General features: G+C 38.0%; 1 protein-coding gene across 1 annotated transcript; it reads left to right on the forward strand.

Moving 5' to 3' along the window:
- Nucleotides 1-1,427: 1,427 nt before the first annotated feature.
- On the forward strand, nucleotides 1,428-20,340 carry LOC127418816 (uncharacterized). Its single transcript, XM_051659663.1, has 8 exons — nucleotides 1,428-1,866; nucleotides 4,302-4,646; nucleotides 6,773-6,799; nucleotides 7,000-7,079; nucleotides 8,603-8,705; nucleotides 8,946-9,050; nucleotides 13,835-14,020; nucleotides 19,351-20,340. The coding sequence occupies exons 1-8, from the start codon at nucleotides 1,833-1,835 to the stop codon at nucleotides 19,413-19,415; spliced, it is 945 nt and encodes a 314-aa protein (XP_051515623.1). The 5' UTR covers nucleotides 1,428-1,832; the 3' UTR covers nucleotides 19,416-20,340.
- Nucleotides 20,341-22,603: the final 2,263 nt, after the last annotated feature.

The raw sequence follows: 22,603 nt of genomic DNA on the forward strand, positions 1-22,603 counted from the left end.
TAGTTAATTTCAAAAAGAAATACAGTGTTGGGTGGATGCAACGATTTAAAGTTAAAAGTGTTTTAAGGATCAATCTGTTTCTTATACTGACCTATCAGTTTGCTACAGAAGACATTAATTGATCGACTGGAGTCATGTGGATTACTTTTATGCTGCCTAAATATGCCTTTTGGACCGTCAAACAGCCAGCAGACTGATGGCACCTGTTTACTTGTGTTGTATGGACGAACTGAGCTAAAATCTGCTTATAAAAATCTTCACTTAGGTTCTGCTGAAGAAGGAAAGTCAGACACATCAGGGTTGGCTTAAAGGTAAGGAAATCATGAGAGAATTTTTGGGTGAAATAACCCTTTAATATGCAGAAATATGCATAAGTAAGCCATTCATAGGTTAATTTTCTCGAAAACTGTCAACACTTTGTCTCTGTGGCACTATAAAAATTTGTGTTTGTTTTGAAGGACCCACCCCAACAACATTACTCAACCAATGGTGTGAGTCGGGGGTGGGACTAACTCTTCGTTTGACCAATGGCAAACGGGACATATTCAGAAAGCTGTTTCGACACCCCCCACATGATGCCACCCTGGGCAACTGCCCATGTCGCCCATGCCTAAATCCGCCACTGGTCGATCGAGCCTAACTTGTATTGAACCCGGAATATTCCTTTAAACAGGTACTCCACCATTTAGCTAACTTGAATACCCCTTCATGTGAAGGACCAGGCTGCAGCCTGCAGAACGAGGAGGGGCTACAGATGGGGCGGAGTTACACGTGTTGCCCCGCCCATAACATAGTCTCATTGGCTCGTTCATCTTTCACAGACATGCATGAAAGGAGATGTGGTTGTCGTTGCTTGTGTATTATCATTGTTTTAGAGATATTGTATAGTTGAGCCAAACCATTTGATTATTGTGCTTACTTGTATGTGATATTCAATCCTAAATTCAATCCCATATTTTATAATTAATTAAATTCATAATTCATTTCTCTAACCATGCGTTATAATGAAGGCTTTGTTAAATTTGAGGGGGGGACACTGCCCCCCCGGGCCCCCCCTTTAGAACCGCCTCTGCACTGACTACGACCGCATTAGAGTTGAATCTTCGCCATAGTAGGATTAGTAATTTTGCAGTCCGCTTTCAGACTTCTACTACATCTGTTTGCAATGAACCTTGAGGTACAACACAATTTCATATCACTTAAGAGCCACAGCACTATAATCAAAATTATCGTGTTACACTATTTTAAACTGAATCTCCTATCATGTACACCATTAAAACATGACCGAGCCAATGAGAGTAAGTTATGGGCGAGGTGACACGTGTAGCCACGCCCCAATGTGTTGCCCCACCCCGTTCTGCAAGCTGCAGCCATGGATACATGCCCTTCACTGTGGCTTAAAAAAAGAAAAGTAAATACGGCTTGCAGCCTTTGTGCTTCAACCATAAATAACAGGTTGCGATGGTGTGCATCATTTTTAAAGTATTAATTCAAGATAATGAATAGAGAGAAATAACTGCTTTAATTATTGTAATTGTTAATGTGCTAACAGTGTTTTTGGTGAACAGTTGGATGTAAAATGTCAGATAATGTCAAGGCTTGCTTTCAGGCTGCATTATGTATATTGAGCTGCACTTCCTCTGAATGGTTAGTAAAGGTGCATGTTTGCACGCATGTTCATGTACTTCTGGCATCCTGTTCAGGCCCCTGTGTGGTTTGCATGTTTCATAGGCGTTGAAATGTTTCAAAAATAGCTGTGAACAGAAAACTCTAATGTAGTTTTGGTGGAGCTGGATTGCTTCTGTCTACCAAAGAAGATCACACTGATAAAGATGCGCACTTACTGTGTACTATTACACATTTTTGGTAAGTTACTTTCCACTCTTTCATTCAATGTTATAAATATTTTTTTATGGAAGGAATGGTGATGTAGGCTAAGGCAATGTTTTATAGAGTAGTCTATGAGCAATAGCATATTTAACAATATTTACTAATGCACTAATGTTTCAAACTGTAAAAATTACTGTATTTAAATATCCGCCCTTTAAAGAACGTATAATTGAATTACATTAATTTGATTCATTTTTTTGGTTCCTGGGTAGTAAGTGTTGTTTCCTAATTGCTTATGCCTCAAAAGTATAGAAAATGGCTATTATTCCCCACAAACTTTGCTTTTGTGACCAGGACAGTGATATTTTGAAATGTACCTATTTCCAATGAGAAAATGGGCGAATTTGTGTCTTTTCGTTCACATAAAGACAGCATATGAATTCAAATTAACATGTATTTATACTAAAGTAATATAAAAATGACTACAAAAGATTTAGAAGTGAGTAGTTTTTCTAGATTTTCGATTATATTGTAAATCACTTTCATGAATCAGCCCCCAAATGTAGTCTCCCATCATGTTCTCGTTATACTGTCCTTGGTAGCAGCGTTCAAAGTCGAGTATATCCTGATGGAAGCGCTCGCCTTGCTCCTTTGAGTACGCTCCCATGTTCTCCTTGAATTTATCAAAATGAGCATCAAGGATATGGACTTTGAGGGATTTCAGAGGTGGAGCTGAGGATAGAAACCCATACTACCCCAACCAAAAAGACCTCAACGACTTGATTAGAGATCTTAGTCTCACCAAGGCCAATGCCGAGCTTTTGACGTCTAGGCTCAAGCAGTGGAACTTGTTGGATGAAAGTGTGCAAGTCGCAGATCAGAGGAAGCGTCACCAAACTTTTTCTAGCTTCTTCACCCGTCAAGATGGGCTCTGCTTCTGCCACAATGTGACCAGTCTGTTCGAGGCAATCGGAATCGCCTGTAACCAGAATGAGTGACGCCTCTTCATTGACAGCTCATCCAGGAGCCTTAAAGCCGTACTGCTCCATAATGGTAACAAGTACCCGTCTCTTCCCCTGGCTCACTCGGTGCACCTCAAAGAGGATTACAACAGCATCAAGACCTTGCTGGACGCCTTGAAATATGATGAGTATGGCTGGGAGGTTATAGGAGACTTCAAAATGGAGCCATTCCTGATGGCGGTTTTACCAAGTTTCCCTGCTATCTTTGCCTTTGGGACAGCAGGGACACCAAGGCGCACTACCACAGGTGGAACTGGCCACAGTGGACCGAGTTCTCTGTGGGGAGGAACAACGTCAAGTGGGAGCCACTGGTGGACCCCCGGAAGGTGCTGATGCCACCACTGCACATCAATTTGGGCCTTATGAAACAATTTGTCAGAGCTCTAGATAAGGAGTTGGCAGCCTTCAAGTACCTTCAAGACTTCTTACCCAAGCTGTCTGAGGCAAAGGTCAAAGCCGGTGTCTTCGTCAGACCACAGATAAAGAAGATCCTGGAGTGCAATGAATTCCCCAAGAAGCTCACTAGTAAGGAGAAAGCGGCTTGGAACAGATTTGTCGCAGTGGTTCGGGGCTTCCTGGGCAATCACAAGGCCGAAAACTATGTGGAGCTGGTTGAGACTCTGGTGAAGAACTACAGCACAATGGGCTGTAGGATGTCCCTCAAAGTCCATATCCTTGATGCTCATCTTGATAAATTCAAGGAGAACATGGCGAGTGCTTCCGTCAGGATATACTGGACTTTGGAACGCCGCTACCAAGGACAGTATAACGAGAACATGATGGGAGACTACATTTGGGGGCTGATTCATGAAAGTGATTTACAGTATAATCGTAAATCTCGAAAAACTACTCACTTCTAAATCTTTTGTAGTCATTTTTATATTACTTTAGTATAAATACATGTTAATTTGAATTGATATGTTGTTTTTTTCTGACTTTATGTGAACGAAAAGACACAAATTCGCCCGTTTTCTCATTTTAAATAGGTACATTTCAAAATATCACTGTCTTGGTCACAAAAGCAAAGTTTGTGGGGAATAATAGCCATTTTCTATACTTTTGAGGCATAAGCAATTAGGAAATAACACTTACTACCCAGGAACAAAAATTGTGTTACATAGTGTTATTAAAGCTATTTTTGTTTGTTTTATCTAATTCATGTGATCAAAAGTTTGTGATGTCTGGCTAACGATACAGAATTTAGTTAATGATACTGAGAATATACAGAATACATCATTATGTCTAGGTTGATAAACTTTATTTTTTAAATGTAACTTATTTTAACTCGTTTTCAGCTTAATTTACCTGTGCATGCTCTAATGGAGATTTTAATAAATTTCTTAAAATGATCCTTTAATTATGTAAAATGCTGTTTGAAAGATCTGCACAAGGCATATTATAAAATGTTTCTTCTTTATTTACTGGGTCATCTTTTATTATGTTTTACAGTTGTTCTTCTCTTGTGTGATTATGGGATGTTTTCCACATCATCATCATCCTCTTCAGAGGATTACATCACAAGTTCAAACATATGGAAGATCACCTCTACAACAGCAGAATCAACAAAAGTCAGATATTACCCTACTGGAACAATCACAGAGCTAACAACAGAGAACCTGACAGAAGATAGCAATTTAAAAAGTACAATGAATACGAGTAATTACTCTTCCGCAGAAGGCAGTAGCACCACCGCAACGAACAAACTGATCTATCCACCAGCCCATTCCACAGGACGTCCAGAGAGTCCCATGCCCAAAGTAGTCGAGAACACGCAAAATTCTGAGACCAGCAAAGGTTAGAGGGACATCGTAATTCTAAATGCTGATTGGAGGATTTGAAATCTGCAGCATTGGTTGTCATTTCTGGTGGTCTAGATTCACACTCAGTGTTTGGGCTACAGGAAGTTCTCATCTGTTTGGTGTAGTGTTCCCAATTGAATACCTCTCATCATAACTTTTGAAGTTTGATTATATATTTATCTACAAAAGCTGGGTGATTCTCATGAAAACATACCCAGGCCGCATTTTCCACCTAAATCAAAAGAAAATGACCAAGAAAAAAGAGAAATATAATATATTTTACTGTATTTGCAGTGTGACATTATTAAGCACACAAAATCTCTCTACTAAAATGCATCAGCACATTTAACTTTTGATTTTTTAATTTTTTTTTATTTTCTTTTTCTCAATGACTGTATTACATTACAGAATGGTCCCCCTTGGACCCGGACATGTTTGGTGGGTCATTATTGTGATGAAAATACTGTCACAATGCAAAAAATCTGAATAGTCCTAAAAAACATAAAGTTTAATTTCCTTTAAGTACAGTATAATTGTTTATTGTGAATTCTTATAATTGTTAATTTATTATAGAGATTCACCCAGATGTTGTGTTTGTTAGTAATTGCTTTTAAACATTTATCTGTAGAGTTTAAGAGCTGCACCAGTCTACATATTGTGATGTACATTTTTCAATGGGATGCTAACGAAAACCTACCAAATGTTTCTCATAAGTTTTGTAAAGAGCGGTTTGAAGTGTGTATGTGTGAGTGTGGGGGGGTTTGGGTATGTGTGTGGGTGAGAGCTTTCTGCATGTGTCTTTCCTTTTGATTGTGTTCTTGCCACAACAGAAGCATGTGTCTCTGCCCTCACTTAAAGGGATAGTTCACCCAAAAATGAAAAATCTCTCATTATTTACTCACCCTCATGCCATCCCAGATGTGTATGGCTTTCTTTCTTCTGCACACAAAGATACAATGCAAGGGAATGGTGATCAGAACTTTGAAGGTCCAAAAAGCACATAAAGGCAGCATAAAAGTAATCCATACAACTCCAGTGGTTTTTATCCATATCATCTGAAGAAATATGATAGGTGTGTGTGAGAAACAGATAAATATTTCAGTAATTTTTTAATAAAATTTCTCCACCCTGCCCAGTAGGAGGCGATATGCACGAAGAATACGAATTACCAAAAACAAAAGAAGAAGAATGTGAAAGTGAAAGTGGAGATTTATAGTAAAAAAGGACTTAAATATCTGTTTCTCACCTACACCTATAATATGGCTTCTGAAGACATGGATTTAACCACTGGAGTCTTATGGATTACTTTTATGCTGCCTTTATGTGCTTATCGGACCTTCAAAGTTTTGGCCACCAGTCACTTGCATTGTATAGACCTACAGAGCCGAAATATTCTTCTAAAAATCGTAATTTCTGTGCTACTGAAGAAAGAAAGTCATACACATTTTGGATGGCATGAGGGTGAGTAAATGATGAAAGAATTTTCATTTTTGGGTGAACTATTCATTTAACTTGGGGTTTCCCTCTTATGTAAAACTCTGGGATTCCCCCAGTGTACTTAAGCGCATATAGGTGAATATGAGGGACAGTCGATATTTTAAATTGGTGTTTAAATTTAAATCTGCTGTGTTGACCCAAAAATTAAAAGTCTGTCTTCATTTTCTTGCCCATATTGAACCTTTTAAAACTTGCAGGCTGTCCAACACAGAAAGAGTTATTTATATCAAAATGATGCTGCTCTTTTCCATACAATGAAAGTGAGCCGTATGGACTACTTTTATTATGCTTTAAGGTGCATTTTTTGTCCTTTTTGGAGATTGACAGCCCCAGTCCCCTTTCACTTTCATTATATGAAAAAGAGCAGCATAGAGATTCTGCTAAACTTCTGTATTCCACTGAAGAAAGAAAGTCATGCAGTTTTTTAAAGGTTCTTTAAGGACAGGTATATGCCAGAATTTTCATTTTTGGATGAACTATCACTTTAAATGTACTGACACCAAAATGATTTGCATTTTAAAATTTGACTTCGGACTAATGCAAGGTGCTAATTTCTCTGAGTACTAGCATCGTTATTTCTGATAGGATGTTATTTTGCTGTAACTTGTCTGCTCCTCTTTGCAGATAGCCCTAATACAGGAAAATATCTAGGTGAGCTTGATTCTCTACACACAGATAACATCACCTTTTTAGAAGATTACACAAATTCACTCTTCTACATGTTCACACTATTACATTAACCTTGAAACACTGTGTATTTTCACATTAAAATCACATTTCTGCTTCAAAATAATGCCTATTTTCACTGTATATTGAAAACCGTAACAACAAATATCCATATTATTTCCCAGGTGTCATCATTTTGGTCTTCACTGTGATTCTCATCATTCTTCTTCTTGGCATCTTGTATTTTCTGAGAAAGAAAGGAAGAGTAAGACATTATATTTTATTAAAATTTCCATTCCCTTTATCATTTTTTCTTTTTTTTTTTTTTTTTAACCCTATTGAGCTGTCTCACTTCTCCCTTCTAACACTGTGTCCTAATCAGGGTTTTAGAAGAATATCTCAGCTCTGTAGGTCCATACAATGCAAGTAAATGGTGATCAGACATTTGTAGCTCCAAAAAGCACATAAAGGAAACATAAAAGTAATCTATATTACTCCAGCGATTAAATCCATATCTTCAGAAGCGATATAACAGGTGTGGGTAAGAAACAAATAAATATTTAAGTCCTTTTTTTACTCTAAATTTCCACTTTCACTTTTACATCTGAAAGTGAAAGTTAAAGTGGAGATTTAGAGTAAAAATTTATTTAATTAGTGTTCTGTTTCTCAACCACACCTATTATATCGTGTATGAAGACATGGATTTAATCACTGGAGTCTTATGGATTACTTTTATGTTTCCTTTATGCCAGTGGTTCCTGACCCTGTTCCTGGAGGCCCCCCAACACTGCACATTTTGTATATCTCCCTTTTCTGACACACCCAATTCAGGTCTTGGAGTCTCCACTAATGAGTTGAATCAGGTGTGTTTGATTAAGCAGATATCCAAAATGTGTAGTGTTGGGGGGCCTCCAAGAACAGGGTTGGGAACCACTTCTTTATGTGATTTTCGGAGCTACAAAGGTCTGATCACCAATCACTTGCATTGTATGGACCTACAGAGCTGAGATATTTTTCAAAAAATCTTTATTTGATCTTTATTTATCTTTTCTGATGAAAGAAAGTCATACACATCTGGGATGGCATGAGGGTGAGTAAATGATAAGAGCATTTTCATTTTTGGGTGAACTATCCCTTTAACTTGGGGTTTCCCTCTTATGTACAACTCTGGGATTCCCCCAGTGTACTTAATGTGAATGTGAGGGACAGTCGATATTTTAAATTGGTGTGTAAATTCAAATCTGTGTTGACTTGTTGTTGGGCTCCATCCTATGATGTTAGTTATCCGGTCTCTTTCACGCACATGTGCACTCTTCAAAATCTGTAAGAATGCCGCTAATGTGTTTACTTGGCCACATAAGCCACGTTCTCCAGGAAAAACCTGGGTGTATAAAACCGCTTTCTCTTAATACCTTAAATGGTGTAAGGAAAACAGCGTTCTCGTTTACATGACATTTCAGAACGTCACTTTCTGCAAAAACCCTGGAATAAACCGTTTTCTGAAGTGCATGTAAACATGGTCAGTAATCGCATTTTGAGCACACCTATGATGCTGTCTAGGTAGGCAGCTCACTAAGATTTGGAACAAATCCAGTGTTTAGCCAACACTGAACATTGACAGAAGTGTGCTCATATTCACTTTAAATCACTATGTCTAAAATAATCTATTCCTTGCCAATAATTTTGTTTGTTTGTCATCTATAAGGTAATTTAATAGCTATTACAATGGTGACAGTGTCATCATTCAAAGCCATTCAACACCTATCTAACCTCTCGTTCTCATTGTAGAGTTACTCGTTTGACCTGACTCATGCCAGCTGCCCTGCCAATGAATATGATACTCCGCTCAGGAGCGTGGAACAAGGCGTAAACTATGAACATACCAACAAAGGCAAGAATAATCCAACATCACTGAATATTTGTAATACCCCTGGATTTGATCAAATGTACCCACATTACAGTCACACAACAGAGTATCAATGAAGTTCAACACACTTTTAGTGAGGAAGAAATTATTTTAAACTGCTCAACATGATTTATTTGTCTGTAATATTTTTGCTGTCTCTATGGCCAATAATTCAAAATGAACCTGTGGGTTTCTGTTAATCTCTCTGTATGTGTGTCTGTTCAGAGTGTCTGGACTACATACAAGAAGACAAATCAGAGGAGAAGGCCAGCCTGATGGCCAATGGGTGTGCAGGAGAGAAAACTGAACAAACACCTGCTTCTGAAAATGGTAAATACTTATTCAAAGTTTGCTGTTTTTCAAACTTTAGTGAGCTACCTACCAAGACAACATTTCTAGACAACATGGGTGCACTCTTGGCACAAAGGCTGTTCCAAACAGCAGCATTATTACCTCCTTTTGGCAAAAATTTAAGGCAGAATCACATCTACCCTTCACGATTAACCCTTAAACACAAACCTCGGGTCTTTAGAGACCCGGGACCTCATTCCACCATCTGGACCTCATTATTTTTTTGGAGTTGTGCCCACACATCTTTAGTATTCCAAAAATGAATTACCAGTATTTTATATGCATGTACACATACATGTTATACATGCTATTTCTTACTCAATGTGGTGCTGATGTTTCATTTTCACGACTGACATGATTTACATTTGACATTGCTAGGTGACGTAGAAACAACATTGAAGTAAACTATTACAAGTTTAAAACATGAACAGTATGATATGACTATTGCCAATTGGGTGTACTATTGAAATGATAACAATAACATTTTTTATTGATTCATACATTAAACAAAGAAAAGCAAAACATATATACATAGAATCAACATTTAACCCCCCACTATTACCCCTCCCCCTCCCAATCCCCAACTCCACCCTGACCCTCAACAAACATTCCTGTGGTCACATATGAGTATATACACACCAGAGTAAAATAATCTGAAATTAATACATTCGTTTGTACTGCTGCTACCGGGTATCTATAAAGTAAATTAATCCAACCAATAAAAGTACTCCCGAACCCGTACATTTCCAAAATCTTAAAAAGATAATCTCATTCTACCATATCAAATGCCTTTTTGCCGTCAAATGAGATGGCAGTGACCGGAGACTGATCATTCGCCACTGACCACATGATATTGATGAAACGCCTGATGTTATCAGAAGAGCTATGGCCCCGAAAAACCCCCACCTGATCTGTATGTATAAGAGATGTCATAACTTTACTTAATCGGTTAGCCAAAACTTTTGACAATATTTTAGCGTCTATTCGGTTCAGGGAAATTGGACGGTAATTTTTACACTCGCTTGGATCTTTATCCTTTTAAGAATCAGACTGATCCGGGCTTGTGTCATGGTTGGCGGAAGCTTTCCATTTTTTAATGATTCTGTATAAACTTCTAGCAAAAGTGGAGCCAGTTCTGTAGCATAAGATCTAAAAAACTCAGTGGCAAAGCCGTCTGGCCCCGGAGCCTTCCCTGTAGGCAAGGCCTTAATTACTTCGCCAAGCTCCAGGTTTATCTCAGAATCAAGATAATTTTTTTCCTCATTCGTCAGTTTAGGAAGATCTAATGGTTCCACAAAGTTTCTAATATCCTCATCAGTAGACGAAGATGTGGAACTATAGTGATCAAGATAGCATTATTAATATCAATGACTAAGATAAATATCTTACTACCAGCAGATTTCACTGAGGGAATGGTAGAAAAAGACTCTCTCTGCTTTATATATCTAGCCATAAGTTTTCCTGCCTTGTCCCCCGAAGTCAATTTATGAAGTCTTGCCCTGGATAGCCAAAACTCCACCTTCTGCGAAAAAATAGTTTTAAATCTGTATTTCAATCAGGTCAATTCTCTGAGGCCATTAGACGACATTCGGCGCTTCAGCTCTGCCTCTGCACTTTTTATATTCCCTTCCAGCACCACTAGTTCTCGTGCTTTGGATTTTTTGATGAATGAGGCATACTGTATGATCCGACCCCTATGAACCGCCTTAAGTGCCTCCCAAGCCACGCCTACAGAGGATACTGAGGACCAGTTGGTCTCCATATAAACATTGATTTCAGCCTTTAACATTTGTTGGAATTCAGGATTTTGCAAAAGGGATACATTAAAGCGCCAACTATATGATTTCCTTTTCTCCATATGTGGCAAAATCTCTAAACTCACCAGGGCGTGATCTAAGACTAAAATGTTTCCAACTGAGCAATCAACAACAGATGAAATGAGGGACTTAGATATATATAAATATAAAAAAGTCTATTCTACAGTAAATCTTATGGACTGATGAAAAAAATGTATAGTCCCTACCAGATGGGTTCAAAAGTCTCCAAATATCTGTAAGACCAAGATTTGTACACATCCTGTGAAGCCTCAATGTTGCTCTAGAGGGCTTACACACATTTGCTTCACTATGATCAAGGACTGAGTCCATCAAAAGATTAAATTCTCCTCCCAACATTATATCATGAGGGGTGCCAGCGGCTTGCAACATCCCTTCAAGATCTATAAAAAAGCCCTGATCATCAAGGTGCATAAATATTAGCCAAAATTTTCAGGGACTTTGCCCCTGAATTTCTGCTAAAACAATAATGACTCTTCCTAATTTATCTTTAATCTGTTTGAGATATTTGAACTGTAGATGTTTACTTATCAGTGTAATGACTCCCCTGCTCTTACTTGAGCCAGCACTATAGAAAACATGTCCACCCCATATCTTCCCAAATTTTCAGCTTCCTGTGGGGAAAGATGCATTTCTTGAAGAAACACTATATCATATTTCTATATATCATATAAGAATATATTCCTTCTTTTTAATGGGGTGCCCCAACCCATTCACATTCCACGTGGAGAGAGACAATCCACTCATATTAACATTTGACATTTGACATATTAGAAAAAATAGATTGTGTATTAAAAACGAAATTATAAAGACCACATTCCAACATTAGTGAAACAATCAAACCCCAAAGTTCCCCCTGAACCAAACAAACAGATAAAAGAAAAATGTGTGCATTTACCCCGATTATACAGCACCAACCGGCGTCCATTCCTCTAAACTCAAACAGTCCATGTACGCCTACGAGAGCCCCTGGGACAACTTTGCCATCGGATTGCTCAAGTCCAGTGTTTCTATACAAATTTTGTGAGACAGAATTACACAATAAAAGATAACCTATAAAACAAAATCCAGCCGCTAGACGGAACCAGTGCAAAAAAAAAAAAAAAAGACACTCAGTTTCCTCGGGCAGTCAAACGAATGTTCAGTGAGCCGGCCCATTCGGCTGCTACATAAGTGCAACAAATGACATAGTCACTCCAATGACTTGCAAGAAATACTACACAAAGCAAACTCCAGCCACTAGGCAGAACCAGTACAAAAAGAAATTAAAAAGGCGTTCAGTTTCCTCAGATATTCAAGTGGATGTTCAGTGAGTCGGTCCACTTGGCTGCAACATGAGTACCACAAAATAACTTACTCAGTCCATTTACTTTATGAAGGACATCGCTTGCTGGGGACATTTTAATGTTTCACGGCCATCCTTAGCATCTATTCTCAATTTGGCCGGGAACATCAGTGCTAAAGTGACCTTCCATTGATGTTAGAGTTTCTTGCATTCCTTGAATCGATCATGTTTCTCTCTTGTCAAATTTGCAAAGTCTGGGAACAAGAAAATGCTGTGGTTCTTCCAAGAAAGCCTTCCTTTACTCCTCGCCTCGCATTACACAAGATCGGATGATCTCAGAAATTTGGCCAGAATTGATGGGGGCCTGTCTCCCTCAGCAGATCGCTGAGCCAGAACCCTGTGAGCTCACTCGATTTCCAGCTTATGGCCTGTTATGTTGAGTAGACTCGGAAAGAGCCCGTCCAGGAATTTCACCATAACCTGACCCTCTTCGGCCAACAGTATGGATATTATTCCACCGGCTACGGTTCTCCATGTCTTCCAACTTCTCCCAGACATGCTCCAAATCCACCTTGGTCGCTAGCAGATTAGCAGATAATTCCCTCTCCGATGACTCCAGATAATCGATCCGTTTCTCGACATCCCCCACTCTTGTAAGCATCTCAGTGAAATTCGTCTCCATGGCAGTGATCGATCAATGTATTACAGCAAGATCCTCCAAGTCAGCAACGACCTTTGTCATCATTGCTGACATGTTCAACATTTCTTGCCAAATTTCCCTCATTTCTCTGACCAAATCGACTCCCGGGCTCGGGGGCGTCAGCTTGAGCATGTAAGTGTCTTTTAATGTCTCCAGAGCCCGAGGATTTTGAATTCTTTGACATATTGTCCTCCTAGAACAGTTATGGAACAGAGTGTATCGAATCTCACCGGTTCATGACATTAATAGTGTTAAAACTAGCAAAGTGCACAGAGCTTGCCATTCACACGTCCGAACCTCGCATGGCGTCACGTGACTATAACTCGGGCAGTCAAATGAATCCTATTCTTGATTTGTCCTGATTTGTTGCATTATCTCTTTGATTTATAAAAAATAAAACATAAAAAATATCAAATTAATTTGTATTATTATTTTCTAATTGTCCTGAAAATATGTTGAAAATTTTTGAAAAGTGCCGGATCTCTAAAGACCCGAATATGTAAGAGTGTTTGGGAAAATTCCCTTGCATTTAAGGTTCAAAGCAATCAGAATGCACTGCAATGAGCTCAGTAAAGACTTCAGACAGAGTGGATGAAAATACTGATTTTTAAACATACAACTTTTTCACTAAGAGCTTCTCTTGGTGGTTACTATTTTCCATTGTCATATTATCACAGGAAGGGGAATGAACGAGTTGTCTAGAGCTCACTTTAATGTAGAGGTCGACCGATATTGGATTTTGCTGATACTGATAAATAAGGAGTTTGGAGGAAAGCTGATAACCAATTAATTCAGAGGCTGCAGTCATAGTTTCGCACGCCTCATACAGAGACAAAATAGCAAGTATAGGCGCAGATTAATTGGCAAAAAACGATAAATCGGTCGATCTCTACTTAAAATCTTCCATGATAATGATGAGATATTTCTGTCTATTATCTTAAAGAACAACAAAATGCTCCAGAGGAGAACAGTTTCACCTTGAGCCCCAGCTTGACTCCGCCCATGAAGAAAGTCGAGTTTAATCTGGATCTGGATCTGATCAGCATAGAATCTGAGCTGAATAGTCCAACAACAGTCGATGGCAGTGATGCTCCACAAAATGAAAACAACAGTAATGTTTCCAATGCTGGTCAGTACAAGCGAAAATAGAGCAATGTTGATTTTTATGAATTCTGCAACCTGGTCTCATAGTGAAAACGTGACTCTATATACATTTTTCAGGTAAAAATTCCCTGCCGTTTCCAGGTGTAATGAACACTAGAGGTGCTCCAGCAACTGTGTTTTAATTACTTTCACTCAAATCATGACTTTAATGGCTGATTGTGACTTTATAAATACTTACTTTTCTCTCTATTACTCAGACCCCGCTATTTTATGGTATGGACATACTTTCACTCAAACACATCTTTTGAAAAATTATAAATTTGAATGCTTGTATTACAGACTCACCTACATATACACACTTATTCCAACATGAACAACTTATAGCTGATTTGCTTTTTCATTTCCCTTCTGCATTTTAAAACACTTGTTTAGATTTCGGCATTGATAAAGTAAGGATGTCTATTTTAAAATCTCATATATATTTTAAAACACTAATGGTTAGGTTTAGGCTTTGATTTGGTAAGGATGTCTTTTTTAAACATCTCATTTATAATTTAAAACACTATTGGTTAAGTTCAAGCAAACTTTTAGGTTAGGGAGGTATGTTCTTATAATTTTTTTTATCTAAAGTTCTCCTAAAAAACCCTCACCTGAATATAACACCATTTTATTTGCTTTTGGCACCCCCAGCTGGACATTTCACTGGAAAACTGCAGCCCAACGTGTTATACAGCACGTACATTTTGAATTAGAACATTTTTGCCATGTTCATGTAAATTTCATGAGATCAGGCTGGAATTTGGGTACTTGACATTTCAAACAACAACAGCATCATTATATGTTCACTTTCCCATATACATACATACATACACTCACACACACACACACACACACACATATATATATATATATATATATATATATATATATATACATATACACTACCGGTCAAGTTTTGAAACACTTGACTGAAATGTTTCTCATGATCTTAAAAATCTTTTGATCTGAAGGCTGTATGCTTAAATGTTAGAAATTAGTTTTGTAGACAAAAATATAATTGTGCCACCATATTAATTTATTTCATTATAAAACTAAAATAAAATAAAAAATTGATGAAATTGATGACTTGGACCAGATAATAAAGAAAAGCAGTCAATAAGTGCCCAACAAAGATGAGAACTCCTTCAATACTGTTTAAAAAGCATCCCAGGGTGATACCTCAAGAAGTTGGTTGAGAAAATGTCAAGAGTACATGTCTGCAAATTCTAGGCAAAGGGTGACTACTTTGAAGATGCTAAAATATATCACAGTTTTGATTTATTTTGGATTTTGTTTAGTCACAACATAATTCCCATAGTTTCATTTATGTTATTCCATAGTTTAGATGACTTTACTATTATTCTAAAGAATGAGTGTTTCAAAACTTTTGACCAGTAGTGTGTGTATGTATGTATATATATATATATATATATATACATACAGTACAGTGCATACAAGTATTCAGACCCCTTCATTTTTTTCACATTTTATTATGTTGCAGCCTTATGCTAAAATGCTTTAAATTATTATTTTTTTTTCACATCAATCTACACTCCATACTCCATAATGACAAAGCAAAAACCAGATTTTTGATAACTATGCAAATTTATTAAAAAGAAAAAACTGAAATATCACATTGACAGAAATTTAGACCCTTAACTCAGTACTTAGTTGAAGCACATTTGGCAGCGATTACAGCCTCAAATCTTCTTGGGTACGATGCGACAAGCTTTGCACTCCTGGATTTGGGGATTTTCTCCCATTCTTCACTGCAGATCCTCTCAAGCTCTGTCAGGTTGGAAGGGGACCATCGGTGGACAGCCATTTTCAGGTCTCTCCAGAGGTGTTTGATTGGGTTTAAGTCCGGGCTCTGGCTGGGCCACTCAAGGGCACTTACAGAGTTGTCCCTAAGCCACACTTGTGTTGTGTGCTGTGTGCTCAGGGTCATTGTCCTGTTAGAAGGTAAACTTTCGGCCAAGTCTGAGGTCCTGAGCGCTCTGGACCAGGTTTTCATTAAGGATATCTCTGTAGCTCTGTAGATTTCCTTCAACCCTGACCAGTCCCCCAGTCCCTGCCACAGAAAAACACCCCCACAGCATGATGCTACCACCACCATGCTTCAGCGTTGGGATGGTATTGCACAGGTGATGAGTGGTGCCTGGTTTCCTCCAGACATGAAGCTTGGAATTGAGGCCAAACAGTTCAGTCTTCGTTTCATCAGACCAGAGAATCTTGTTTCTCACAGTCTGAGAGTCTTTAGGTGTTTTATTAGCAAATTCCAAGCAGGCTTTCATATGTCTTGCACTGAGGAGAGGCTTCCGTCTGGCCGCTCTGCCATAAAGCCCAGATCAGTTGCAGTGATGGTTGTCCCTCTGCAAGTTTCTCCCATCTCCACACATGATCTCTGGAGCTCAACCAGAGTGACCATTGGGTTCTTGGTCACTTGTCTTACCAAGGTCATTCTATCCCGATTGCTCAGTTTGGCCAGGCGGCCAGCTCTAGGAAGAGTCCTGATTGTTCCAAACTTTTTCCTCTGTGGCCTCTGTGCTCTTGGGAAACTTCAGTGCAGCTGAAATTTTTTTTGTAGCATTCCCCAGATCTGTGCCTCGACACAATCCTGTCTCTGAGCTCTGCAGGCAGTTCCTTTGACCTCATGGCTTGGTTTTTGCTCTGATATGCATTTTCATCTGTGAGACCTTAAATAGACAGGTGTGTGCCTTTCCAAATCATGTCCAATCAATTGAATTTGTCACAGGTGGACTCCAATCAAAGTGTAGAGACATCTCATAGGTGATCCAGATAAAAATGGGATTGATTTAAGGCTAAATCAAGCTGAGCTAAATTTCAAGTGTTATGGATACTTGGGCAAAGGGTCTGGATACTTTTTAATACATTTGCAAAGTTATCAAAAATCTGTTTTTTGCTTTGTCATTATGGGAAATGGAGTGTAGATTGATGTGAAAAATTATTCATTTAAAGCATTTTAGCATAAGGCTGCAACATAACACCTGAATACTTTATGAATGCACTATATACAGATGTGCTCAAAAGTTTGCATACCCTGGCAGAAATTGTGAAATTTTGGCATTGATTTTGAAAATATGACTGATCATGCAAAAAAACTGTCTTTTATTTAAGGATAGTGATCATAAGAAGCCATTTATTATCACATAGTTGTTTGGCTCTTTTTCAAATCATGCAGCAATTTCTGCCAGGGTATGCAAACTTTTGAGCACATTTGTATATATATACTACCTACTCATTCTTTATTATAATTTTTTTTTTTTTTTTCACATTTTAGAATAATAGTAAAGTCATCTAAACTATGGAATAACATAAATGGAACTATGGGAATTATGTTGTGACTATAAAAATCCAAAATAAATCAAAACTGTGTTATATTTGAGCATCTTCAAAGTAGTCACCCTTTGCCTAGAATTTGCAGACATGTACTCTTGACATTTTCTCAACCAACTTCTTGAGGTATCACCCTGGGATGCTTTTTAAACAGTATTGAAGGAGTTCCCATCTATGTTGGGCACTTATTGGCGGCTTTTCTTTATTATTTGGTCCAAGACTTTTTTTTAATTTATTATTACATTTTAGTTTTATAATTAAATTAATATGGTGGCACAATTATATTTTTGTCTACAAAACTAATTTCAAACATTTAAGCATACGCCTTCAGATCAAAAGATTTTTAAGATCATGAGAAACACTTCAGTCAAGTGTTTCAAAACTTTTGACGGGTAGCCTTGCAAAATTATTCAGACCCCTGACCAATTATCTCATATTACCGAATTACAAATGGTACACTGAAATTTCATTCTGATTGATGTTTTATTTTAAAACACTGAAACTCAAAATCAATTATTGTAAGGTGACTGTTTTTTTGTCGGGAAATATTTTTATGAAAAATTAAAAACTGAAATATCTTGGTTGCATAAGTATTCAACCCCCACACATTAATATTTGGTCAAGCCACTTTTTGCTGCAATAACTGCTTTAAGTTTTTTTGGGGTACATATGTACCAGCTTTGCACACAGGGACGAAGTGATTTTGGCCCATTCTTCTCGGCAGATTTGCTCCAGGTTGTTCAGGTTGGTCGGGTGAAGCTTGTGGACTGCAACTTTCAAATAGTGCCACAGATTCTCAAAAGGATTGGGACTGGGCCACTGTAGGACATTTATCTTTTTGTTCTTGAGCCACTCCAATGTTGCTTTGGCCTTGTGCTTGCGATCACTGTCATGCTGAAAGGTGAATTTCCTCCCAAGCTTCAGTTTTTTAGCGGACTGAAGCAGGTTCTCTTGCAGTATGTCCCTATATTTTGCTCCATCCATTCTTCCTTCAGTTCTAACAAGATGCCCAGTCCCTGCTGATGAGAAGCACCCCCACAGCATGATGCTGCCACCACCATACTTCACTGTAGGGGTGGTGTGTCTTGAGGCATAGGAAGTGTTAGGTTTGCATCATAGTGCTTTGAATTTTGGCCAAAAAGCTCTATCTTGGTCTCATCTGACCACAAAACCTTCTTCCTTATCGCAGCTGAGTCACTCACTTGCTTTCTGGCAAACTCCAGACATGCTTTCAGATGGTACTTTTTGAGTAACAGCTTCTTTCTTGCCACCCTCCCATATAGGCCAGCGTTATGCAGTGCTCTTGATATGGTTAACTGGTGCACCGTTACTCCACTCCCAGTCAATGAACTCTGTAGCTCCTTCAAAGTGATTGTTGGCCTCTCTGTGGCTTCTCTCACAAGTCTCCTTTTTTGTTAGAGTGCTGAGTTTTGAGGGACGGCCTTTTCTTGGCAGTGCCTGGGTGGTGTAGTGCAGCTTCCACTTCCTGATTATTGATCCAACTGTGCTCACTGGGATATCCAAACATTTGGATATTATTTTGTACCCTTTCCCTAATCTATGTATTTTTATTACTTTATCTCTACCTTCTGTGGAATGCTCTTTGGTCTTCATTTTCCTTCAGATTCACAGACTGACCAATGATCCTTCAACAATGGGTTTTTTTATCCAGAAAATGTGACTGCAACTTTAATGATTCACAGGTGGATGTCAGTGGTAAAGTAACTGTGTCCTCTTTAGGGCAATTTCTTTCATCGGTGTAAATAGGCACCTTCCACAGCACAGGGGTTGGATACTTTTGCAAGGCACTGTATATATATATATATATATAAATCTAGATGTTCCTCAAAGCCAGATTATTAATTATTATAAGTGTATGAGACACAGCTCAATGCATGTGTAATTTTGTGACTAAGTTTGTAATATTGCCATTTGTGATGTGTGTTTTATGTATTAAAGGGAGAGGAACATCAGAGGAGCTGTTTACTGAAATCAATCTAGACGAACCAAAGGAACAAGCATGAAAGTCTGTTTTTTCCAAACGTTACCCGAGATGTCAGGACCTTGACACCAAGATTCAAACTATATCTGTGTCTGCTCAGGACACAGTTTTATCAATTTCATCATTCTGACTTCAAGTTCATTTTATTTACTATAAATGCAGATTATATACTGTACATAACTGTGATGATTGTGGAATAATTGTATGTAGTTTATGTCAAAAATGTTACTTTAAAAAAGCTGATAATAAAACATAGCTTGACAAACTCTTGACAAAATCTATGACAGCACTGCATGTTTTATTTTTACAGAAAAGGCAAAGTAGTTCAATCTTATTACTATTTTACTATTACTTTTTAGCATTTTTAGAGGTGAGTTATAGTCTGCAGGAGGAACTGGTTACAGGTATATACCTGTACTTTCCTTCGATGGTCATGGCCTAAGGCCTGTCCTGAATCATCCATCAATTCTGAAAGGAACCGAACAGAACAATCAGTTTTTGTATCTCTGTGCTCTGGAACTGTGAAGAATTGTTCTGTCTGTATGTAAATGTCTTAAAAATCTGTATCTTCCCCCTATGATTGCACAAGTGTCTGATCTTTGAAAACGCACTACTGAAATGAGACTGCTATTATAAAGGACATCTAAAGATAGCCGAAGGGACTTTCCAGTCTGACGAGAACTGCTGAAGAAAATTTTAAAGATTGCGCTAGAACAAGAAAAAGATTATATTTAGAGAATCTTCTTAAGCTGAAGAAACCACCTAAAGTCTGTTGGTTTTAGAGTGGTTTTTTTTAATTTTGTATAATTGCTTAAGTACCAAAAGTGTATAGGGCAATTAGAGACCCGAGATATGTAATAGTGTCATTTCTTCACACTTCCATAAATGAGATCTTTATGATTATTTGATATCTATCTATATAAACGTATCTATATATAAGTTTACTATCACAGAGTATCTGTTTCTTTGTTTATTACAAGAGAAATGAGTACTATATTCATACAAATAAATACTATATCATGTTGATTTCCTGTGCCACAATGGTGACAATATGGAAGTAAACTATAGCAAGTGTAACATATGAACAGTGTGATTTGGCTGTTGTCATTTGGGTGCTTTACTGAAATTATGCTGTGTAACTATTTAGACTCAATACTTATGTATAACTCAGTGTGTGTTTGGCAGTCAGTTGTGTCTCATGAAATTTCAGTGTGAAAATAATTAATCGTATTATAGATTTGTCCGGATTTGTTGCATTATGAATAAAACGTGTGCAAAATAAAAAGACACCAAAATATGTGGGGCCTGGGTAGCTCAGTGGTAAAATACGCTGGCTACCACCCCTGGAGTTCGCTAGTTCGAATCCCAGGGCGTGCTGAGTGATTCCAGCCATGTCTCCTAAGCAACCAAATTGGCCCGGTTGCTAGGGAGGGTAGTCACATGGGGTAACCTCCTCGTGGTCGCTATAATGTGGTTTGTTCTCAGTGGGGCGCATGGCGAATTGAGCGTGGTTGCCACGGTGGATGGCGTGAAGCCTCCACATGCGCTATGTCTCCGTGGCAACATGCTCAACAAGCCACGTGATAAGATGTTCGGGTTGACGGTCTCAGACGCGGAGGCAACTGGGATTCGTCCTCCGCCACCCGGACTGAGGCAAATCGCTACACCACCACGAGGACTTAGAGCGCATTGGGAATTGGGCATTCCAAATTGGGAGAAAAAGGGGGAAAATCCCCCCCCCAAAAAAAAAACACCAAAATATATCAAAGTAAATTTTATTCTATTATCTTCTTATTGTCTTGAAAATATTTAGAAAAATTGACACTATCTGGGTGTTTTGTAGAGCCACCTGATTATGTAAGAGTGTTTGGTGAAATTCCCATGCATTTAAGGGCTAATTTGACAAAAATGTATGAAATATTAAGTATGGACTTATATGATTGTTTTTCATTTGCTGGCGACTGGTTCGCATGGTTCACTCCAAAGAAGTGTCAAAGTGATCCTGTGTTCCATTTTGGGTTTTGCGGTTGAATTTTGTGCTCTTGGCATCATTTTATTTTTCATCTTTAGCAGGCAGCAAAGGCGAGAAACACAGATGAAAAAACATCTAAAACACACTCTCCCAGACCACACACATTCGCTATCTGTACAAACATGCTTATACCAGACAGACCATCTGCATCCCATAGACCTCAACTCAGGGGAATGGGCTAAAACAGAGACATGGATCGTTTCGGAAACATGAAAGTTTAACAGAAGCAGAAGTTAAACCTCTTAAAACCACAAAACACACACTGATGTTGGGGTGTGCTGTCTTCCGGTGTAAATATTGATGTCAAAAGTTTGTATTAAAGACACTAAAGTTCATAACGGTCCCTTGCTAGCCGGAACATCCATACCCGACCCCTGGCTTTTTTTTTTTTTAAACAATGTGTTAACACATCTTGACGAGAGAATGGATGAAAAGGAAGCTAATTTTCCCCCACATAATCATTTATATTTTATATATTACATGTTATTATGCATTTTAAACACACACATACTTAAAATAAGTTTTAAAAAATTACTTTAAAAAGTTACTTTCCACCAGGTGGGGCGGTGCCCCAGCGCCCCCTATGGTCCAGCCGCCGCTGGTGTTAACGCTTATGCACGATCTTTGGTATTTTATGATAGTTCCTTAGTGATTGGGTGAATCTCTCAAAAGAGATGCCTGTCATTAGTCATATTTCAACCCAAAATAATAAGAAAAAAAATATTTAAAAAAATATTTTGCATAATGAGAATGAAGCCTATTAATATAACCATTAAAATGTTTGCCTTGTGACATTTTATTTTTTAGCACATTCCCTCCCCTTCCAAAAAATATTCTCAAACTGTAATGCTCATAGATTTCTGTATTACAGAAATTAAAATCATATTCATTGCAATGATATGTTGCATACCAAATCTACATAAATTAGATTTAGTACATCAATTAGAAAGACTTCACAATTAATATACAGAATATACATTTATTTCAAACCACAGTGATTACCGAAAAACTAATTATGAAATGGAAAGAAGTACTTTAAAATAATACTTGATCTCGAAACTGCTGCTTTTCAACAATGTGTAAATGCTTCAGCACAACGTTTGGAATTTGTTGATAGTCCCTTAGTGATTGGGTGAATCTCTCGAAGAAACGTTGTTATATTTCACCCCAAAATCAGA

This window comes from Myxocyprinus asiaticus, chromosome 28 (assembly GCF_019703515.2).
Source record: "Myxocyprinus asiaticus isolate MX2 ecotype Aquarium Trade chromosome 28, UBuf_Myxa_2, whole genome shotgun sequence".
Lineage (NCBI taxonomy): Eukaryota > Metazoa > Chordata > Actinopteri > Cypriniformes > Catostomidae > Myxocyprinus > Myxocyprinus asiaticus.

Excerpts from the sequence above, each read along its gene's own strand:
- LOC127418816 (XM_051659663.1), top strand. The coding sequence starts at position 1,833 with ATGCGCACTTACTGTGTACTATTACACATTTTTG. Across the intron at positions 8,706-8,945 it reads CTATGAACATACCAACAAAG|AGTGTCTGGACTACATACAA; the intron begins GCAAGAATAATC and ends GTGTCTGTTCAG. Across the intron at positions 14,021-19,350 it reads CAGTAATGTTTCCAATGCTG|GGAGAGGAACATCAGAGGAG; the intron begins GTCAGTACAAGC and ends TATGTATTAAAG.